Genomic DNA, 22015 nt, shown 5'->3' with positions numbered 1-22015 from the left:
TGCTCAAAGAAAGAGCCAGGATGGGTGTGATGTTTTTCTGCATGTGGAGCCTTCTGTGATGGGGCTGGGAAACGCGGGAACAGGGACCAAGTGAAGGAACTGGTACGTCAGGGGAAAAGGACACGTCCGGGTGAGGAGGAGAGCCCCTGTTCTAGCATCTCGGCCCCAGCTCCGCTCACGTGACTGTCTCTCACTGTGGTCACCTGTTGATGGCGGCAAGAACACAAGGTCACTGGAAGCGGGTGAGGGGGAGCCTGGTGCTCCCTCGGTACCTGAGACAGGACAGTAGAGAACGTGACTGTGGGTGGACAGAGCTGCAGAGGCTCCAGCGCGTGGGAACTGTCTGTCTCCCAGCCTTGGGCTTTTACTGGGTACTGGGCATTCGGCCACTGGGGACCAAGGGAATAATCCTAAACACAGCCACTGCTTTTCACACTGCGGACTCTGCTGAGGGCCACTCTTTCAAAAGACTTTCCTTCTCCTGGTGTTGCCATTTCACAGGCTTCAGTTTGGGTTTATTTTCTCTCTCACCCAAATATTGGGGACTCCTGATTTAACTGATGGGTTGCATGACTACAGACTGACAAAAAGCTGTCCCATCAGTCTCCTGTTATCAAAAGCATTCTCTTGTTTTTACAGTTGAGGAAGCAACTATACGGAATCCCAAAGGAGCATTCCTAAAGGCACTGCAAGCCCGGAGGAAGAACACCAGCACGGAGCTGACTATTGAGCCAGAGGAGGAAATTTCAGACAAAAGCAAGCTCGATGTTCCAGGCTCCATGAAAGAGCAGCCAGACTTTAATGATGAGAGTGATGTTATGAATGCACTAAATTACATATTGCCTTATTTGTCAGAGGGCAATCTAGAAGATGCAGAATCAACATTATTACCATTCATTAGACCGCTTTTGTCAAAAGTACGTGATAGAGATAAACACTTGGGTTACCTGAAAACCAATAAAAGGAGCCCCTCTCTTAAAACTGTATCCAATTCAACTTACAAAAGTAAATTGAGGAAGCTCTATTTTCTGCAAAATTTATTAGATACAAAAATTAAAGAAAAAATTGATGAGGTTAAAAGGAGAGAAAAAGCCGCCATGCTTATGCAGCCCATGCTGTTAGGTCCCAAATTTAAACGCCAAATCTTCTTAAAGAAACTGGAAACTGCCCAGTCACAGCAGAACGGCCTGGCAACCACTCCCAGCGGAAGGCGAAGGCTGCAGAGAGTGAAAAAAGTCATCAAGGGGCTGAAGGGCTTACGGAAAAGGCTCCGCCAGGAGAGGAGAAAGCAGAGCATCAGGAGACAGCGCGCAGGGCCCCTCGGGGGGAGCTTCGCTGAAGGTGGGCTGGGGAGGGCAGGCCCTGGCGAGCTGGAGGAGCTTAACCACGCGGTGCAGCGGCCCAGCCAGGGGGTAGGAAACTCCCTCCACGCTGAGCCCTCGCTCACAAAGGAACACGAAGCCATGGCCTCCCCTGTGCTGCAGGAACACATCGTGGGCAGGTCTTCTGCTGTCTCCCTCGTAGAACCTCTCCCTGAGTTCAACAACAAAGGGAAAGACTTAACCTACACCATGCTTGTTTTAGAAGACGCAAATGCTAGAGTGAAAAAGATGGAGGCAGCAAAACCAATCTATTCTGAACCAAATTACCGCTTTCCTAAAACCCGCTCTCATCTGGTCCTCAGAACCCCCAAGGCCAAACTGAGTCGGAAGTTCAGAAGGAAAAATCCCCTCAACACACAGGTGTCTGTAAAGAGGCCTGCCTTCCTTGCGTTGCGGAGTCTCATAGGCTCGCCTTCCCGAGAGGCCTTCTCGTCCCCGGGAGACCTGACTTCTCAGCGAAGTCCTGCTCTGGAAGAGGTTGTCTTGGAAAACGTTACTGAAGAAAACCCTTCTATGGGAGACGATTTGGAAGGAAACACTTTGGTAGAAAACATGGTTGAGCTGGAAGAAACACTCCCTGCCAACACAACCCGGGAGAATCCTTTGGCTGCAGGTTCTGCTGGGACTGCACTCAGCCCGATGCCGACCGCTAAGCACACCAATGAGACGCAACGGGAGTACCCCAACATGAGCACTGATGCCCCCTCCACACCCGCAGACTTCACCTACCCCTCCCTGTCGTCCCCGGGGGATGAGTTTGAAATTCAGCTCAACCAGCAGCTCCGCTCCCTCATCCCCAACAACAATGTAAGAAGGCTCATTTCTCATGTTATCCGGACTCTGAAAATGGACTGCTCGGAGACCCATGTGCAACTGGCCTGTGCCAAGCTCATCTCCAGGACAGGCCTCCTGATGAAGCTCCTCAGTGAGCGGCAGGAGGTGAAGGTGGCCAAGGCAGAATGGGATACGGACCAATGGAAAACTGAGAATTACATCAACGAGAGCACAGAAGCCCAGAGTGAGCAGAAGGGGCCGGACTCGAGAGAGGTGAGGACAACCTGAGACGTGAGACCCGGACTTTTTGTCATTTAGGACGTGTCAGTAAAGCACCCGAGCAGGAAGCCCAGGGGCTCCTGGTCCTTACCTTGTCTTGGGCACACAACTGTGGTCAAGACAACGATTCCCCACATTGTTCCTTTATAGAATGAAACAGATCTAACACAAAAGATTAACAAACTGTAGAAGAGAATGTGTAATAAGTTTATGTAACACATTAGTTTGTATGGTCTTTAAGACCCTTTAAGCCACTTACTTGGAAGAATGGGATTTTGAATAGTTAGTATTTATACTTTCTCTCTCTAAATTTTGTCTTTTTAAATTGTTCTTTTTTGCCAGCTCACAAAAGAAGTTCCAGGATATGGCTATAACAACAAACTCATCTTGGTACTATCTGTGACTTCAGTAGTGATGATTTTGATTATGATTTTCTGTTTTATTGAGGTAAGAGTAATAATTAATTCAGGTTTTCAGAGTACATCCCGTCTTTACAATAGACAGAATCTGCAAACTAAAAATCAAAGCCACTTACCCACATACTTTTACTACACATTCCTTTTCAGCCAGTCATGCTTTGTCCTTTTATTAAAATGTATACTCCAGAGATTTCTAAAGGGACCTCACTCCCAGGAGGTCTCTATACAATCGGAACCAAGGTAAGAAGCCATCAGACAATTCTGAGAAGTTTAAAGTGGCCAGAGTTGGGACAGGAACTATGGTACAGTGGGTTAAGCCACTGTTGGGATGCCTGCATCTATGTCAGTGTGCTGGCTCAAGTCCTGGCTACTCTGCTTCCAATCCAGCTTCCTGCTAATGCTCCTGGGAAAGCAGCAGGTGATGGCCCAAGTACTTGAGTTCCTGCCATCCATGTGGGAGACCTGGAGAGTTCTTGACTCCTAGCTTTGGCCTGGCCCAGCCCTAGCTATTGCAGCCATTTGGGGAGTGAACCACTGGATGGACAACCTTCCCCCTCCCCTCCCCTGTCACTCTGCCTTCCAAATAAATACATCTTAAAAATAAACAACAACAAAAGCCAAGGCCAGAGTTAATATGATGGCAAAATTTCTCCATTACAAAACTATGTCAATGATTTGATGTAATCACAACTTCCTATTTTCTACCACTGATTTCTTTCCTCATTGCTGAAATGATGAGAGATGTATAATCTCCTCCCTCCAGGAACTGTCACTGTCCTCAGGACACTACCAGAACACAGAAGTATTGTCTTGTAGAGACATTAGATTCATATAGCATCCTACTGCTCCAGTGTAGAAGCAGTCAAATCAGGGTTAGTGCACTGCAGTTGAATCTTGCATCATACTCTAAGGTGTGTTAGATTTAGCATATCCCATTCCTGGAGGTACCTTTTTTTTTCCAATTATATATAATGGTATATAGCTTTTCCCAACAAGCGAGTGCTTGAATATTGAAAGAGTGCTTTAATCCTGACTCTACCCTACCCATCCAACCTAATTTACCTTATTTACTCTCTCTACTATGATGGCAGCCCCTTGCCATACCCCAGTCACACCATACCCATTCCTACTTTCGCCTCTGCCCATTTAAAATTCCCTTATTTCACTGCCCTCTTTGAATACTGCAGTCCTCTAGGGCCTAGTCCCTCTGTGAGATCTGTCACCTCTCTGTGAAGCCAGAGAGGCATTTCCCCTTCCCCAAAAACTTAAAAATGTGGACATTTTTAAAAACTCAAACACCAAGGTCAACACATAATGGAGCTCAGCCAAAGTCTTTAAGGACCAAAGGGCTTCCCTGTCTCTCAGCCTCCATGACACTGAGTGTACTACCATATCTAAAGGAGACATGTCTAGCCCAGGAGGGCTGGTGAGTGACAGAAGTGTAGAAGAGATGAGGAGGAGACCAGGTGGGCAGTGCTCATCCTAACAGTGCACAAGGGCAGGGGGAGAGCCCCAGGCAGAAGACGTGGAGTCAGTCCAGTGGTGAGATGGACAAATCCAGCCCCTCAGCTCTTTCTATTAGATTCTGCTGACCCTTTTCATTCTCTTCTTCAAGGCTGCCATGGCGGCCTGCGTCTGCACAGGCAGTTCCCTGGTCATGCAGACACAGATGACCTGTCAAGTCATAACCTGGAGTCTGCTTTTCACTCAGGTGTCAAAACAGACTGATTTCTGAGCCCAAGAGGTGGGGACCCACACACGGTCAGCTGCCAAGGTCTTGGTGAAGACACTCACTGGCCATTGCACAAAGTGCCCTGGGCATCTCCAGGTGACAGTAGCCTTTGGCTGTTTGGAAATTTCAATAAAGTCCTACACTGCTTTGAATTTAAATGTATAGTTTCAGCTTACTTCTATCTGTATTCATTTATGTTCTTATGGGTCCTCTCCCCATTTAGACAAGAAGTTTTGTGAGGACAGGGAGCATGCAGTGTTCACTTGTAACAAACAATAACAGTGTTCAAAGGACGAGTGGCGGGTCCACAGTGAGGAACAATGAAACCTAACATTAATTTGAAGTAGTATACAGAGTCCGGCAATACTCACACTCATGTGTTCCTAGACCTTTTTTTTTTTTTTTTTCTCCTGAGATTTATTTGAAAGGTACAGTGACAGAGAGAGGAAGAGATAGATTTTCCATCTGCTTGTTCAGTCCCCAAATGGCCAAAATGGCTGAGGCTGGGCCAGGTTGAAGCCAGGATCCCAGAACTCCATTTGGGTCTTCCAAGTGGGTACAGGGGCCCAAGCACTTGAGCCATCATTTGCTGCTTTCCCAGGTGCATTAGGATGGAAGGTGGAGCAGCCAGGACTCAAAACCCTGCTGTGCAACAACGCTGGCCCCTGTTCCTAAAGCTTTTGAAATGTCATCTTCTAATACTCTAATCCATGGGAGAAAATGAATAAATGATAATAGCCCAGCTTCTGAACTATTTGCGGTGGGTTGCAATTCATGGCGGATCACTACTTCTCACCTTAGACATATTTCAATATACGTAAAAAAAAGAAAAAACTTCAAAGAGTATTGAGAATAAAATGAAAGCAATATTTTTTCAATAATCTCATGAAAAAGAGCTTTGTAAGCCTGATGCCACAGCAGAAACCTTTCGAAGATTTGCCCATCTTGTCTGTGACACTGCTAGCAAACTCAGCACTTATGTACGTCAAGCATGGGGCAAAGAATTTTCCGTATCTTGCTGACTTAACCCTCAAAACAGTGCTGTGAGGGAGATACCGTCATCTCCCTCTTACAAATTAAGGCAACCAGGCCGGCGCCGTGGCTCAATAGGCTAATCCTCCACCTTGCGGCGCTGGCACACCGGGTTCTAGTCCCGGTTGGGGCGCCGGATTCTGTCCCGGTTGCCCCTCTTCCAGGCCAGCTCTCTGCTATGGCCAGGGAGTGCAGTGGAGGATGGCCCAGGTGCTTGGGCCCTGCACCCCATGGGAGACCAGGAAAAGCACCTGGATCCTGGCTCCTGCCATCGGATCAGCACGGTGCGCCGGCTGCAGCGGCGGCCATTGGAGGGTGAACCAACGGCAAAGGAAGACCTTTCTCTCTCTGTCTCTCTCTCTCACTGTCCACTCTGCCTGTCAAAAAAAAAAAAAAAAAAATTAAGGCAACCAAGTTCAATCCCAATGGAAAACTAACACAACCCAGTATCTCCCCTACTGCAGTCCGTGCTCCTTCCTGGTTACTCTGTTCTCTATCCCCTACTTACAGTCACACCGGGAAATATTAGAAACAGAAATACAACGAAAATCCTTGGAATGATGAATATATTTGCTATAGGGAGTTTTCTAAAGCAATAAGAACAATACTAACAACCCAGTGGGAAGGAAGGCATGGGCTGGGCAGGGAGTTTCTGGTCCACGTCCTCACATGTGCCAGTTCCACCCTACTGCTCATGGGGTCTGGGTCTTGAAATCTCATGGAGTAAAGAAATCTTCTATTTTCTTCTAGGATTTTAGTAACATTGTGTTCTTATATTTTTTTAATCCTGGAATTGTTTTTTTCAATATGGTTGAAGTAGGGAATCTAACTTTTCTCCCCCTACATAACATCTAATTGTTTTAAAACAATTTTCATTGAACAGTTCATTCTTTGCCAACCTAAAATATCTTAATCTAGACTCTGTGGTCTTCCCATTGATTCTCTTCTTCTGTACCGGCACCTGTATGACACTACCCTGTTCCAGTTGCTTTATGATAGAATTTGAGCTATATATTCTGGAAGGGCAAGCTCCTGCTCTCTAAGCTTTTCATACATTTCATAGATAGTGTTGCATATTTTCCCCACACCAGAATGGCAGCTGGTCAGTTTTTGTAAAACAACATCAACAACAAAACAAACCAAAAAATAGTGTCTTGGGATTTGAATAAGATTGAATTCAATTTGAGAACCGACCTCTTTATAACAACCTGGAAATATGATACCTTATGGTCTTCAGAAGAGCTTTAGTGTTTTCATCACATAAATCTTACACTCTCTTGTTAAGGTTATTCTAAGATACTTTATACCTTTCTGTTGCCATTACAAATGGGACCCCTCTTGCATTTCCCCGTTATTGGAGGTGTGCAGGAAAGCCACTGCAGTGTGTGTGATCTCTTGACTGGGCATCTAGCCACCTTTCTGAACTTACATATTACTTCCAACAAAATTTCAGTTGGTTCTCTTGGGCTTTTCAGATTGTCCATCATTTTACATGCAAATAATGACAGTTTTGTCTCTTCTTTTGCAATATTTACATCCCATTTTTTTCTTATTACACTGATTAGGACCTCCTCAACAGTGGTGGATGGCAGCAGTCATAATAAACATTCTACTTATTTTTTAAAGATTTATTTATTTGAAATACTGACTTACAGAGAGAAGTAGAGACAAAGAGGTCTTCCATCCACTAGTTCATTCCCCAAATAGCCACAATGGCTTGAGCTGGGCCAATCTCAAGCCAGGAGCCAAGAGCTTCATCCAGGTCTCCTACGTGAGTGTAGGGCCATCCTCCACTGCTTTCCCAGGCACATTAGCAGAGAGTTGGATCAGAAGTGGAGCAGCTGGGACTCAAACCAGCGCCCATTTGGGATGCCAGTGCCGCAGGCTAGGGTTTTAACCCACTGTGCCAGAGTGCCAGCCCCAGCATTCTACTCTTGTTCTTGACTTTAAAACACCACCATTGTTTAGGTTTCTGGCCTGTACTTCTTCAAGTTAAGGCTGTTTGCTTCTTTTTCTCCTTTAAGAGGTTTCATTGAGAATCATCTATCTCATGTTATCTAAAGCAGTCAATAAAATGTATTAAGTCCCAGATGCATGCAAGACCCTAAGCTAGGTACTGTGGAAGAGTCAAAGAACAATTAAAAGCATAGAGCTTCTGTCCTCAAAAATGTTCTTAGTGGGTAGATGAGACTTAAAGGAATGTGAGGCCGACGCCGCGGCTCACTTGGCTAATCCTCCACCTGCAGACTGGCACCCCGGGTTCTAGTCCCAGTTGCTCCTCTTCCAGGCCAGCTCTCTGTTGTGGCCCGGGAAGGCAGTGGAGGATGGCCCAAGTGCTTGGGCCCTGCACCCACATGGGAGACCAGGAGAAGCACCTGGCTCCTGGCTTTGGATCAGCGCAGTGTGCTGGCCGTAGCAGCCATTTGGGGGGGGGTGAACCAATGGAAGGAAGACCTTTCTCTCTCTCTCTCTCACTGTCTTAACTCTGCCTGTCCAAAAAAAAAAAAAAAAAAAAAAAAAAAAAAAAAAAAAAGGAATGTGAAAGATGTGAAGACAGTGGTCGCTGTGATGGAGAATAATGATTGTGTCTTCTTCCAAAACAGATTTACTCTCACAGGACAGGAACAGGGGAAGACATAGAAAAATATCCAAGGTAAGTACCAGTCTGGTAATTTTTTTAATTTTTATTTATTTATTTTTTTGGACAGGCAGAGTGGATAGTGAGAGAGAGAGACAGAGAGAAAGGTCTTCCTTTTGCCGTTGGTTCACCCTCCAATGGCCGCCACAGCTGGTGCACTGCGGCCGGCGCATCGCGCTGATCTGAAGGCAGGAGCCAGGTGTTTCTCCTGGTCTCCCATGGGGTGCAGGGCCCAAGCACTTGGGCCATCCTCCACTGCCTTCCCGGGCCACAGCAGAGAGCTGGCCTGGAAGAGGGGCAACCGGACAGAATCCGGCGCCCTGACCGGGACTAAAACCCGGTGTGCTGGCACTGCAAGGCGGAGGATTAGCCTAGTGAGCCGCGGCACTGGCCCCAGTCTGGTAATTTTTAAATCAGAATTTTAGAACTAGAGGAGAACTTAGAACTCATCTATTTCTATCTCTTCATTTTATAATAAAGAACTTGCCAGAGGCAGGAAGCATATACTTACCCTAATGCTTTGCCTGACTCCAGCAAAGCTGGATCCCAACCAAAGCTGAGTTAGTAACACAGCACTAACATGGGCGCGTCTGCTGCCACCAGTCCTTCCAGGACAGAGGAGCTGGGGAGAGGCTCTGGCCGTGCTGCCCCTGCTGCTGCTGGGCATCTGGCCAGTGTAGAGGTCACCTTGCAGGCTCTGGACGAGGGCTGGGGACAGCTACACGGTACTGGGGGGAGGGGCTAGTCTCCTGCAAGGCGGCTGGAGAGGAGAGTGCCTGAGTATCCCTAAAGAGGCAGGAAGCTTCCTTCTCACCCGACAGACCAGAACTCCCCCCCCCCCTTCCTCCTACCCAAACCTCTGAGAGCTTTAACTGGAGAGACCTTTAGACTGTAATTTGTCTCTCCCTTTCACAACAAGGAAACAGAAGGAGAAAGGGGCTATTGCCCCATGGTCACACTGCTACTGTCAGAAAGAGGACAGTTCCTTCGCAGCTGGGACTTCGCCCTGGAGCACACTGGGCTCGGGCTGCGAGCTACATTTTCTCCAGAAGTCAGTATACACGTACTATACAGACATAAGCAGTTGCTAAAACAATGCACTCTGCCTTTCTCTGTTCCATTCATATCCATAGAGTATCTTGTGTCTCGGTGCTAGCCTTGTCCTTTAACTGGTTTCACAACTCACTCTCCCATCAGTGACAGATACCAGCAGTGTGAAAATCTCTGAGCTGGGGAACTTTGCTCTTGGACTGCGGCATTGCTTGATGTGGTTCAATTTGCAGGGGCTAAAGCAGCTATGAACGCAGAAGCACCTTCTCCCTCACCCCCCAGGGAATGATGCATGTGAGCCTCAGTCCGAGGGGCCTGGTGTCAACCCTCCTGGAGGGAGAAAATGCTTCTGCCAGTATGGCTGTGTTTGTTCACTGCACGAGGGTGCTTGGCCAAGACAGTAGCTGGGGCTGACAACCCTGCCCTTGGCCCATGCAAAGCAATGGTGCAAGGTGTCTGCAGAGCCACCGGGGGCCCTTTTGGACAGACTTGGGGAGCTCCAGGAAGCCCAGCACACGCGGAGTTGTTCTCAGGATGCCAGGTCTGGGGTGATTTTGCTCGCTCTAACTATGGAGGGAGGTACACATTTTGTCCCGGTAACACCAGAGACGCACACTGGGAGAGACGTGAAAAAATGGCACCAACCTCTAACTGTCTGTGTGTTTTCTCCAGGGGCTTTTTGCAACACGCGCCCAGGAAGTGCACAGACAGTGAGGCGCAGGTAAGTTTGAGGATGCGGTGTGCGGCTGAGGAGGCAGGGAGAGGCGGGATTCACGGTTCCCCTTCCTTTTCTAGGAGGGCTTTTTCTGGCTAAGGTGGCCCCTCTGGCTGCGGGATATGTACAGACCGCTCAACGCCACGCGCAAGACAGACATGGCCCGGAAGCTCCACGACAAGGAGTCTTCCGACGAGGACGAGACCGTCAACAAGGACGCAGGGTAAAGGGCGGGGCGACCTCACCTCCTGACCTAAGTGAGGAGACCGAGGGCGGGAGGGAAAGCCCTGGCGCGCTCTTCTCCTCGCAGGGAGCCCCCCGCAGCCCCAGCCGAGAAGGAGGCCCCTACGGAGTCGACAGCCGAAGGAGAGGAGAGCGAAGCGCCCGAGGAGCAGCCCACAGAGTGACCGCCGCCCGGCCGCCCGCCAGTTACGTGTTCTAACATTGGCTTCTCAGCGTTGCTTATAAAATACTTATTTTCTCATATTCGCGCGTGTGATAGTCATAAGCAATCCTGGCCAGGTATTGAGAAATGAAGATGTGCATTGTATACAAACCACGAGGGCACAGGCGACAGACGCGGGAGCGTGGCTACGAGCCCATCCTTGGGGGGCCCTCACTGTGCTCCCCCGGGGGAGGCCGTCTCGAGGGCCTGAGCACGCCATCCTGGAGGTGCAGCCTTTCCAGACCAATACCAGGCCCCTGGTGCCCGCTGGTTCACGAGAACCGTCATTTACACAGACGACCCTCCCCCGGCCCCTCCGAGGGCCCGTGGGGTCGCCAGGATGCCTGGAAGAGAAGCCCCGGCTCTGTGGGGCCGCCTCCTTTCCCCGAGCCCACAAGCTCATGAACAAATGTGTCTCCTGTCGGAGAAGGGGCTCTCATCTCGCAGGCTGGTGGGAATGCTCTCTGGTCTGGCTGTGCGCTGCGTGCTGGCCCAGGTTACCTCCTAAATTCCTTGATGAGAATGGAAAACACCTTTTCCTCTGCCCACTGACTTCAGCAAACCAACACATATTCCTGCGTGTGAAACGCAAGCCCAAGCAGTGATAATAATGGGCGGCAGCAGATACCACTACTTGCGATTTGCTCACCTGGGGACAAGCCTGGGTCAGGCATTTTCCAGTCTTGTGCCATTTTGCCCAGGAATCCATGGAAGCAGGGCTTTATTATTAATATTAGTATTAGTATTAGTATTTTAATCACCATTTGACAGAGAAGGAAAACAAGGCTCAAGGAATGAAGGTGACAGGCCGAGGTCACACATCCAAAACCAGATAGGGTTTAACCCAGGGCTGTCAGACTCTCAGCCTTAACTGTTCTGCTGCCCGACTCAAGGACGGAGGGATGAAGAGAAGTACAAACAGGGCTGCCGTCAGGGTCAGTAACGACAGTCACACTGATGGGAGGGTGATGGCTGCCACCGTATACAGAGCACCAGCAGGGGCCAGGTTCAGTGCTGGGCACTTGGGTCACACTGTTGAGTCCTGAGGACAGACACTCCCCCTGCCAGCTCATGTTCTATCACTAGGGCAGGAAGGATGTTGATTAATCAAAGTACAGGATATAGGCCGGCGCCGCGGCTCACTAGGCTAATCCTCCGCCTTGCGGTGCCGGCACACCGGGTTCTAGTCCCAGTCGGGGCGCCGGATTCTGTCCCGGTTGTCCCTCTTCCAGGCCAGCTCTCTGCTGTGGCCAGGGAGTGCAGTGGAGGATGGCCCAAGTCCTTGGGCCCTGCACCCCATGGGAGACCAGGATAAGTACCTGGCTCCTGCCTTCGGATCAGCGCGGTGCGCCAGCCGCGGCGGCCATTGGAGGGTAAACCAACGGCAAAAGGAAGACCTTTCTCTCTGTCTCTCTCTCTCACTGTCCACTCTGCCTGTCAAACACACGCACACACACACACACAAAAACAAAGTACTGGATATAAACTGGGAGCTGGCAAGAGACCATGATCAGAGACCCTTGTACTTGCTGCCTTCCCAGCAGAGCTAAGTCTGTCATAACCCCCTTCTCTGAAAGCCTGGGGGATTGGGTCTGTTCTTTTATTATTCTGCTTGTAGATCACCCCCCAAACTCTAATTTATATTTGTGCAATTTGATGCTAGCATCCCATTTATATGACAGGGGGAAAGGAATTTTGTGCCCAGGAAAATCTATAGGTTTGTTGGCATAGCAAATATCGTGAGAACAAGAAAACTTGGCACCCAGGGCAAAAGTCCCCAACCATGCATGACCTGGGCATTGCTAATTAATACACCAGCTCAGAGGCTCTCAGTCTGTCTGCCTCCACCCCCATGCCAGCCAGTTATCTGGTTATCTGATGCTCTATAACAATAAAATGTCTATTCTCTGAGTTGTAGTAAGTCAACAGTTCAGCAGTGGCTTTGGCAGTCCTGGCTCTGGGGCACTCAGGAGGTTCTCAAGCTACTGGCCAGGGCTACAGGCATCGGCAAGCTTGACTGAGGCTGGCGGATCCACCTGCAAGGTGGCTCACCCACTCACCTGAGGGCAAGTCATGCCGGTTGTTGGAGGCAGGCCTCAGTTCCTCCCCGTGTAGGCCTGGCCACGTGCTGCCTGGCGGGCTGTTCTCACATCAGGACAGCTGGCTCCCTCCAGAGTGAGCGGTCTGAGGAGAGATGGGTATTGTTATGATCCGGCTACAGCAGCCCAGGGCACTGCTTCTGCCACACAGCCCAAGTAGAAGTCAGTCACCAGATTGAGGCCACATTCAAGGGCAGAGTCGTTAGACTCTATCTCTTGAAGAAAAAAGGGTCAAAGAGTTTACAAACATGTATCAAAATGTCCTGCACATAGGAAAAAACAGTTTTTCCTCACTATGCTCTCACACTTTGGTACTTCACTTCTGACACGTGCTCTGCGTGTGCTGGCGGGGTGTGTGGGTGGGTGGGGGACACTTTCCACACCGGAAATTCTCCAACTCTCCATGGAGACCAGCTGGTTCTGTTCTGTTGAAATGCTGGTATAGGGTAATTCTAATACACACAAGAAACTGGGTAATGGTAGTTGCCTTCCAGGAGGGTAACTAGAAGGCTACAGCCATATTCCTTTTTGCAGGTTTGGAATTTTATATCATGTTTTGTATTATGTATTTTTAAATGAATTTGAGAAAATAATTAGGAATTGAGAATCCCTACATGAGATCACTGTACTTGGGCACTGGTTCTTAGGAAATGACTTTGCAATTTGCCTAAAACAAAATAAGCTAACATATTACGGTTTCACATTTAATTTTTTTTCACAATGTGAACTTTTTTAGCTCCTGCCATACTGTCTGCTCTGAGGAGCTCAAAGCAACAAAGCGAATTTGCAAGTATAAGGAGAGCATTAAAGGAAAAACTCAACTAGTTGTTGATAAGCATTTTCTCCCCCAGAAATTCTTTCCACATGCATGAACAGCAGCTATAATCCCTGCTGGCAAAGCTGTCCCTAGTTCCTAGAGATAAACGTTCTGTCGCATGCACCTGCCTCCGGAGCAAGCCTGAGGTTGGGGGAGTAGGGGATGGGGATCCTGCCTGTAAGTAACCCACATCCAGGCCAGTTAAGGTGGGAGTGGATTGGGAGTAACTGTGCCACACCAGTCCACGCTCCCAGAGAGAGGATGCGCACTGGTCCCACAGGGACAGGAGAATACAAGTTACCCAGCTCAAAAGGCAATGTCTGGAGCAGTGACTTCCAACCTATGGCTGCAGATCCCTGGCCAACCTATGGCCTCTGAAGCCCATGTGCAGCAAGTACTGTTTGCAGAGACAATAAATCCATTATATCACTAACAACAATCACATATGCAGGGCATATGCATGTTATCTCAATCAAATCTTTTTTATAGGATTTATTTATTTATTTGAAAGGCAGAGGCAGAGAGAGAGAGATTGATTGATCTTCTATCTGCTGATTCACTCCCTGATGGCTGCAACGGCTAGAGCTGCATCGATCTGAAACCAGGAGCCAGGAGCTTCTTCCAGGTCTCTTACGCGCGTGAAGGGGCCCAAGGACTTGGGCCATCTTCTGCTGCTTTCCTAGGCCATAGCAGAGAACTGGATCAGAAGAGGAGCAGCTGGGACTAGAACCGGTGCCCATATAAGATGCCGGCACTGCAGGCGACAGCTTTAACCCACCACGCCACAGCACCAGCCCCTCATTTAAATCTTATAGCCACTTATTCTCTCCAGTTAATAGATGAAGAAGCTGTGGTCTGGGGATAGATGACTACCCAAGTTCAAAAAAATAATACCACATATGGTTGCATCCTGGAATCAATGTTCTCCTCTCCAGCTATCTTTTTATTTATTTATTTATTTATTTATTTATTTTGGACAGGCAGAGTGGATAGTGAGTGAGAGAGACAGAGAAAAAGGTCTTCCTTTTTCTGTTGGTTCACCCCACAATGGCCGCTGCACCTGGCACACTGCACTCGGCACACAACGCTGATCCGAAGCCAGGAGCCAGGTGCTTCTCCTAGTCTCCCATGCGGGTGCAGGGCCCAAGAACCTGGGCCATCCTCCACTGCACTCCCAGGCCTCAGCAGAGAGCTGGACTGGAAGAGGAGCAACCGGGACAGAATCCAGTGCCCCGACCGGGACTAGAACCTGGTGTGCTGGCGCCGCAGGCGGAGGATTAGCCTATTGAGCCGCAGCGCCAGCTCCAGCTATCTCTTGACTCTGCTTTTCTCTGTGATGCATTTGGCTTTGGGTGGATTCATGTCCTGTATCTGCAAAGATGATTCCAACTCAGTACTGCTGGACAGAAGAGACATCCCGGAGAAAAGGCAGTTCTCAGAAGGTTCTCAAGGGACAGCCTTGGTCACATACACTATTTGGGGTGGGGGGATTTTAAATCAACAACTCGATCCCAGTAAAATCACATGGAGTAGAGGGGGCTCCTCCCAAAAGTAAAACAAGAGGGAGGTTCTGCTACTGAAAGCCAAAGGAGTGAGATGAGCAAGGGAGGACAGAGAGGGAAGCCAGACTGAACTAACCTTCAGCTTCCACTCCTAGAGCTTTCCAAGTTCCCAGATGCTGCTGCCCTCCTGGATACCTCCCAGGTTCTTCTTCCAGGTCCCACAGCAGTTTGCAGGGGCCTTTTATTATTGCTTAAGTCATATGGGGACATAAGACCATTTCCCAGGGCCAGTGCTGTGGCGCAGTGGGTTAAAGCCCTGGCCTGAAGCACCGGCATCCCATATGGGCGCCGGTTCTAGTCCCGGCTGCTCCTCTTCCAATCCAGCTCTCTAATATGGCCTGGGATAGCAGTAGAAATCCTTGAGCCCCTGCACCCGCGTGGGAGACCCGGAAGAAGCTCCCGGCTCCAGGCTTCGGATTGGCAGAGCTCCAGCTGTTGCAGCCATCTGGGGAGTGAACCAGCGGATGGAAGACCTTTCTCTCTGTCTCTACCTCTCTGTAACTGTCTTTCAAATAAAATAAAATAAATCTTTAAAAAAAAAAAAAAAGACTGTCTCCCATCTAGAGTCTACCTGGTGAGCTTATGGTCCGATATTTTGTGAAAATTTGTTCACTATCCATCTGCTCCCAGGACCCATGCCCTTAGGCAGCTTTAAACAAGCCAAAAGAGGAAGATGAGAAGAGAGAGAGAGAGAAGCCTGCAGAGTTTTCAGAGAGGTCAAGAGAACTGGGAAGGAAGCAAAAACCAGAAGACGAGGGGCTCTTGAAAAGCAGATGAGATTACATCAAGGGGTTCCCAGCCCCAGCAGATGGTGGCTGTGCAGATTCAGTGGAATGACTTAAGGACATTCTGTGCTAAGTTGGGGTGCAGGACATGCCTGCAATGCTCTTGCTGTACTAATTATGACAGGAAGTCCTTTTGCCATAGTAACTGGCTTCTCCTAGAAAAATCCCTTACTCTCTACTTTGTTCAAAATGCGTGTAACACTACAAGAATAGCTTGTCTCTGCAGTCTTATTTGGAATCATTGTGCTCAACCATCATACTGAACGCCCACAGACTCATCCAGCCTAAATCCGAGCAGGAGAGGACTTCACTCCTAGAGAGAATTACCCAGCCCCAACTTCAAAGGCCAGCTTTATAAACTGAGGTAGGCCGTGGGGCCCCAACCTTGCTGAGGGTTGAGGGACACCATCCTTCCTGGAGAAGCTGGGAACACAGGACCCCCGGCCAAGGTCAGTGGAGGTTGGGTCCAAGAACTGGGCTATTCCCAGCCACCCCCATCCCCTCTTAGCATTTGCACATGGCGGCTCCCACACCCCACACACACACTCAGGCCCCAGGCTTCCATTTGGCCATGGTCTGCCAGCAAGTCAAGTGCCCAGAACACAGTCCCTGCCAGCACCCCTGCTCTATCCTTCACTGGCTGTAGTCAGTAATCTGGACATTTTTCTCGGAGTCCATTTGAAAGTTTATGTGTGTGGGGGTGGTTAGCGCTGTGGTGAGGTGGGTAAAGCCACCATCTGCAGTGCCAACATCCCATATGGGTGCCAGTTCAGGTCCTGGTTGTTCTACTTCCAATCCAGCTCTCTGCTGTGGCCTGGGATAGCAGTAGAAGATGGCCCAAGTCCTTGGACCCCTGCACCCACGTGGGAGACCCAGAAGAAGCTCCTGGCTCCTGGCTTCCAATTGGCCCAGCTCAGGCTGTTGCAGCCATTTGAGGAGTGAACCAGCGGATGGAAGACCGACTGACCGACCTACTCTCTCTGCCTTTCAAATAAATAAACAAATCTTAAAAAAAAAAAAAAAAAAAAAAAAAAAAAAAAAAAGGAAGGTGCCAGTGCTGTAGGGTACAAAGGTTAAGCCTCCGCCTACAGTGCAGGCATCTCATGTGGGCCCTGGTTCCAGTACTGAGTGCTTCACTTCTGATTCTGCTGGGAAAGCGGAAGGTGGCCCAGTCCCTGGACTCCTACACCCAAGCGGGAGACCTCGAAGAAGCTCCTGGCTCCCACCGGGCCCAGCCCTGCCGGAGTGAACCAGCAGATGGAAGATAGCTCTCTCTCCTTCTCTACTTCTACTTTTCAAATGAATAGATAGATAGATAGATAGATAGATAGATAGATAGATAGATAGATAGAAGAAAAAGTATATGTGTCCACTAAATGGAAAAAAACCAGCCACATACGGGCCAGACAGGAAGAAGCGGCCCCTGAGCCTCACCCTTGCACCGACAGAGTTACCCAGGGGACAGCGCCCTAGGGGCCCTCTAGGCGCGCCCGTGCCCCAAGCTGTGTGCACGCATGTCCCTGAAAGCGGGGTGGGAGGCTCGGACATGGCCCTGGGCCCCACGCTGACGCGCCCGGGGAAGCAAAGACGAGGCTGGCGCGCTCGGTACCACTCACAAGGGGGCGACCGTCGGCCGAGGGAGGCGAAATGGCAGCCCCAGTGTCACGCAGATGGTGCTGAGGCCAAGCGAGGGCAGGAACCCAGAAGCCAGGATCCAGCGGGACGCCGACCAGCAGGAGCCGGCGGCACAGAGCGAGTCCCCTGATTTCCCGCCCGCGAGCTGCTTATCTTGGGGCTTGAGCCTATGAGAGCCGTTCGTCCCTCCTCGCGCTCCTTGGGGACCTGCGATTGGCTCCGCGGGCGGGGGGCGGGGCCAGAGGACAGCTAGCGTGACCGCGTCGGGCGCCGCGGACGCCACTTCCTGATGCCGGTGAGCAGAGGCCGCAGGCTGGGTACCGAACTGTCGGGCAGCGCTGGACGAAAATACCCCGCGCCCGGCCCCGCGCTCCCCTGGGTGAGTTAGGAGGGCAGCGCAGGGGCGGCGGGGCGGGGCGGGGCGGGGCGGGTCTCGCCTCTCCCTCCTGCCGCACCCTCACTCAGGATTCCAACCTTAAGCCCGATGGCTTCGTGAGCCCAGCAGACCGGGGGCCCCTTACTCCTTCCGACGTGTTGGCCCTACCTCAGGGTCCACTGTGAGTTTGGTTCTTTACTCCGGGCGTGGTATTCAGCTCACAAGCCGCCCCCCCCCCCCCATCAATTTCCTGTTTCATGTCAGGTTCTCAAGGACAGGCTAACCCGGAATGGGAATCTGAATCAGACTGGAGCTCTGCTTCCTGGACTCAAACTGCAGCCCTGGATCAGGCTCCGGGGCGTCAGTCACCTGACACACTTGTTCCACCTCTAGGTGGGGTTCAAAAGCAACAAAATTCATATTGTTCTGGCTCAGCACCAGTGACTTGCTGAGGTTCTTGTTGGAACGCCAGACCCATTTACAAAGACTGCTTCAAAAGCAGATTTTGCGGGATGATTGTGTACATCCAAGGATGGATAGAGTTTGTGCTGGCAGATTACCTTGAAATTCTAGAGAACTCAGGGGAGTCCCCTTGGATGCCTCTGAGCAAATGGAACTGCCTCAATTCCAGCTACAGGGCCAAACGCAAAGTCTGGAGACGCTGGAAGAGGTCCAGTCCTCACCCAGCAAGAAGGCCCAGCTCAGTCCTCGCCGCTCACGGGAGGCAGTGGGGTAAGCTCTCCAACCCAGGAGGAGGCCACAGCTCACTATTTACAGCTACTGAAGAAGTTGTAGGTCCACCTTCAGTGCCCATCATGAGGTGAATGCCCCATCTCCCAAGTCAAAATGAAGCTGTCCCCTCAGATTTGCCCAGTGTTGCAGTTAAAAGTGCAAATATGGGGCTCCAGCCTCCTCCAGACCTGCAGCCGGCCCCAGTCAGCCTCTAGAGCTCACTGAGAATGCTGAGCCTTCCTCAACACAAGCGGCCTGACTCAGCCTTCATAGTCTGTTTAGCAGGAGAAATCACCTGCAGTCCCGCAGGAGGCCTTAGCTCAACCTTCAGTGTCTTTTGAGGAGACTGGATCCTCTGGAAACCAAGCAGAAGCCCAGTGCAGCCTAGGAAGTGTCCTGAGGAAGCTGAGCCTCCACTCTCGCAGGAGGTTCCAGCTCCACCGAATCTGATATGGGTAGTACAGCTCAGCCTCCGCCGAGTCATGCCGGAGCAGCTTGGTCTCTGAGGATCAAGCTTGTCGTCATCATACCTTGCCCGCTGTTTCAGTTATGCCTGCCAGTGTGGAAGTTACCATAACTTCAAAGCCTACGAAAGAGGTTGAACTTTCAGCTCGGCAGGAGACCCAGGCTCAAACTCTAGACCCTCCTGTGGACACTGACGCTTATCCCAGTGAGCAGGAACAGCCAGTTCAACCTTCTGAGTCTCCTGGGGGGACTGAACCTTCTGGAAACTAGCTCGAAACCACCTGAAAAGCTTGCTGAGGAATTAAAATTTCTAGTCTAGCTAGAGGTCCCAGCTCAAGCTCCAGAATCTCCTGTGGAGAAAGTCACCAACTCATGAGGCGACAGTTCGGTCCCCAGTGCAGGATCATCATTATAGCTTGTGCAGTGTAAGGACTGTGGCTGTAGATGTGGAAGTTATAATAACTTCAGAGCCTGCCAAGGATGCTGAAACTTCCGAAGCTCAGCGAGAGGCTCCCACACTCTTCCTGAGAACAGGAACAGCCCGTTCCGTATGCCGAGTCTCCCAAGGATGAACTTTGTCCAGCCCAGCAGGAAGGCTTGAGTTGGAATACAGGCCCTCGTGTGGACACTCAACTTCCCACAGTGAGTAGGAGCAGTCACATCAACCTTCTGCATAATCTGAGGAGACTGAACTTTGAAGAAGCCAAGTGGACGCTCTGGTATAGCCTGCAAAGCCCCCTGAGGAAGTTGAACCTCCAGCCCAGCAAAGGGTCCCCAGCTCAAATTCCAGAGTCCCCTATAGTCAGTACAGCTCAAACTCCATCGAGTCATTAGCTGACATCCAAGTTCCAGGTCAGGATCAAGCTCATCGTCATAACCTGTCCAATAGTAAAAAATAAAACCTACAGATGTGGATGCCTCCAGAGCCTACCAAGAGGTTGAGTCATTTCCAGCCTAGCATAAGGCCCTTGTTCAAACGCCAGGCCATCCTGGGGACACAGAATCTTTCACTGAACAGGAGCAACCGCCTCAGTATGCGGAGTCTCCTGAGGAGGCTGAATCTTCCCCAGACCAGCAGGAAGCCCCAGCTCAGCCTCCTGGGCCTGCTGTGGACACTGAACCTCACAGGGAGCAGGAGCAGCCAGCTCAACCTTCTGAGTCTCCTGAGGAAACTGGAAGCCCCACAGCAGCCTGCAAAGTACAGTAGGAAGTCAAACCTCTAATCTAGCAAAAGGCCGTAGCCCAAGCCAGGAGTCCCCTATCAGAGTATATCAAACTCCACTGGGCATGAGGTGACCAGTCAGCCTCCAGCTTGGGACCAGGGTCATTATTAACCACCTGCCCACTGTTGTAGTCAAACCTGTGGGTGTGGAAATTACCTTAACACCACAGCCTACTAAGGAAGTTAAATTATTTCCAACTCAACAGGGGACCCCAGCTCCGACTCCAGGCCCTCCTGTCAACACTGAACCCTCTCTCAGCAGGAGTGCCCAATTCAACTTTGTCTTCTGAGGAAATGGAACCTTCTGGAAGTCAGCTGGAAACCCCAGCGCACATTGCAATGCCCCATCAGGAGAACAAATCTCTGGCCCAGGACTAGGTCACAGCTCCAACTCCAGAATTCCCTTTGGAGAGTACAACTCAAACTCCACCAGATCTCGAGGTGACATTCCAACCTCCAAGTCAGGATCAGGTTCATCGTTATATCTTGCGCAGTGTTATAAGTAAGCCAGCAGATGTGGAACGTGGCAAAACTTCAGAACCTTCAAGGAGGTTGAAATTTCTCCATTTCAGCAAGAGGCCTAGGTCAGCCTACAGGCACTTTTTTTTTTAGAGAGAGATTTATTTATTTACTTGAAAGAGTTACAGAGAGAGAGAAGGAGAGGCAGAGAGAGAGAGAAAGAGAGAGGGATCTTCCATCCGCTGGCTCACTCCCCAGATGGCTGCAGTGGCCAGAGCTGCACTGATCCAAAGCCAAGAGCCTCTTCCAGATCTCCCACTTAGGTGCAAGGGCCCAAGGACCTGGGCTATCTTCCACCGCTTTCCCAGGCCATAGCAGAGAGCTAGATCGGAAGTGGAGCAGCCAGGACCCGAACCAGTGCCTATGTGGGATACCAGCACCACAGGCAGCAGCCCGACGTGCTACACCACGCGCCAGCCCCTCCAGGCACTCTTCAGGACACTGTGCCTTCCTCCACTGGGCAGAAATAGCCATTTCAACATTCTGAGTCTCATGAGGAGACTGAACATTCTAGAAGCCCCAGTGTAGCCTGCAAAGCCATCTGAGTACATAAACCCCCAGTTCAGCTAGTAGCTCATAGTTCCCTACATCCTGCCTGTTGTGGTAGCCTTATCCTCACGGTCTTCCTGAGCCTTCCTCATGTCCCCAACCTCACTGACTTTTTTTTTTTTTTTTAAAGATTTATTTACTTGAAAGAGTTACACAGGAGAGGCAGAGAGAGAGAGAGGTCTTCCATCCAGTGGTTCACTCCCCAATTGGCGGCAATGGCCAGAGCTGCACTGATCCGAAGCCAGGAGCCAAGAGCTTCTTCTGGGTCTCCCATGCAGGTGCAGGGGCCTAAGGCCTTGGGCCATCTTCTATTGCTGGAGCAACCCTCTCTAACCCACTAAGTAGCCCTTAGCTCTGCCTTTAGAACCATCTAATAAGGTTGAAATCTCTTCACACAAGAGCACTCAGCTCAGACTACAGAGCTCACTGAGGTGGTGGAATCTTTAACCCAGAAAAGGCCCCAGCTGAACTTTCTCCAGCTCAACAAGTGACCCCTGTTCAGCTTCTGGAGACACCTAAGGAGGTTGCAGCTCAAAACCCCAGTATATCAGGAGGTGAGAATTCCAACATCAGCTTAGGATCAAGCTCCATATTCGGAGTTACCCAGCATTACATTTATTTATTTTTAATTTTTTTAATTTTAATTTTTTTTTGCCAGGCAGAGTTAGACAGTGAGAGAGAGAGAGAGAGACAGAGAGAGTTATAGGCCAGCACTGTGGCTCAATAGGCTAATCCTCCTCCTGCGGCGCTGGCACACCAGGTTCTAGTCCCGGTCGGGGCGCCAGATT

The 22015-nt window shown here is 50.2% G+C and overlaps 1 protein-coding gene and 1 long non-coding RNA gene across 6 annotated transcripts in view; one reads left to right on the top strand and one right to left on the bottom strand.

The window, feature by feature from the left end:
* Positions 1-12498, top strand: part of LRRC37A3 (leucine rich repeat containing 37 member A3) — a 73503-nt gene extending 61005 nt beyond the window's left edge. For all 3 annotated transcript variants that reach the window (XM_070060480.2, XM_070060479.2, XM_070060481.2), the window contains 6 exons: positions 640-2429; positions 2778-2882; positions 8222-8271; positions 9979-10027; positions 10102-10244; positions 10332-12498. In XM_070060480.2, the coding sequence (XP_069916581.1) occupies positions 640-2429; positions 2778-2882; positions 8222-8271; positions 9979-10027; positions 10102-10244; positions 10332-10428 (2234 nt within the window). In that variant the 3' untranslated portion in view covers positions 10429-12498. The remainder of the gene's footprint in view (positions 1-639; positions 2430-2777; positions 2883-8221; positions 8272-9978; positions 10028-10101; positions 10245-10331) is intronic.
* LOC149121099 (uncharacterized) lies at positions 1023-17520 on the bottom strand. Of its 3 annotated transcripts, XR_016223533.1 has the most exons (4): positions 17346-17520; positions 12527-12650; positions 1448-1533; positions 1023-1217 (listed from the first exon to the last, which is right to left on the bottom strand). It is a non-coding gene; the product is annotated as an uncharacterized LOC149121099 (long non-coding RNA). The 3 variants fall into 3 exon arrangements; XR_016223534.1 differs by lacking the exon at positions 1448-1533; XR_016223532.1 differs by having other exon boundaries at positions 1023-1533; positions 17346-17517.
* Positions 17521-22015: the final 4495 nt, after the last annotated feature.

Source organism: Oryctolagus cuniculus, chromosome 17 (assembly GCF_051225735.1).
Source record: "Oryctolagus cuniculus isolate XC-2025 breed Fujian yellow rabbit chromosome 17, ASM5122573v1, whole genome shotgun sequence".
NCBI lineage: Eukaryota > Metazoa > Chordata > Mammalia > Lagomorpha > Leporidae > Oryctolagus > Oryctolagus cuniculus.
This window is presented reverse-complemented; position numbering and strand designations above follow the sequence as displayed.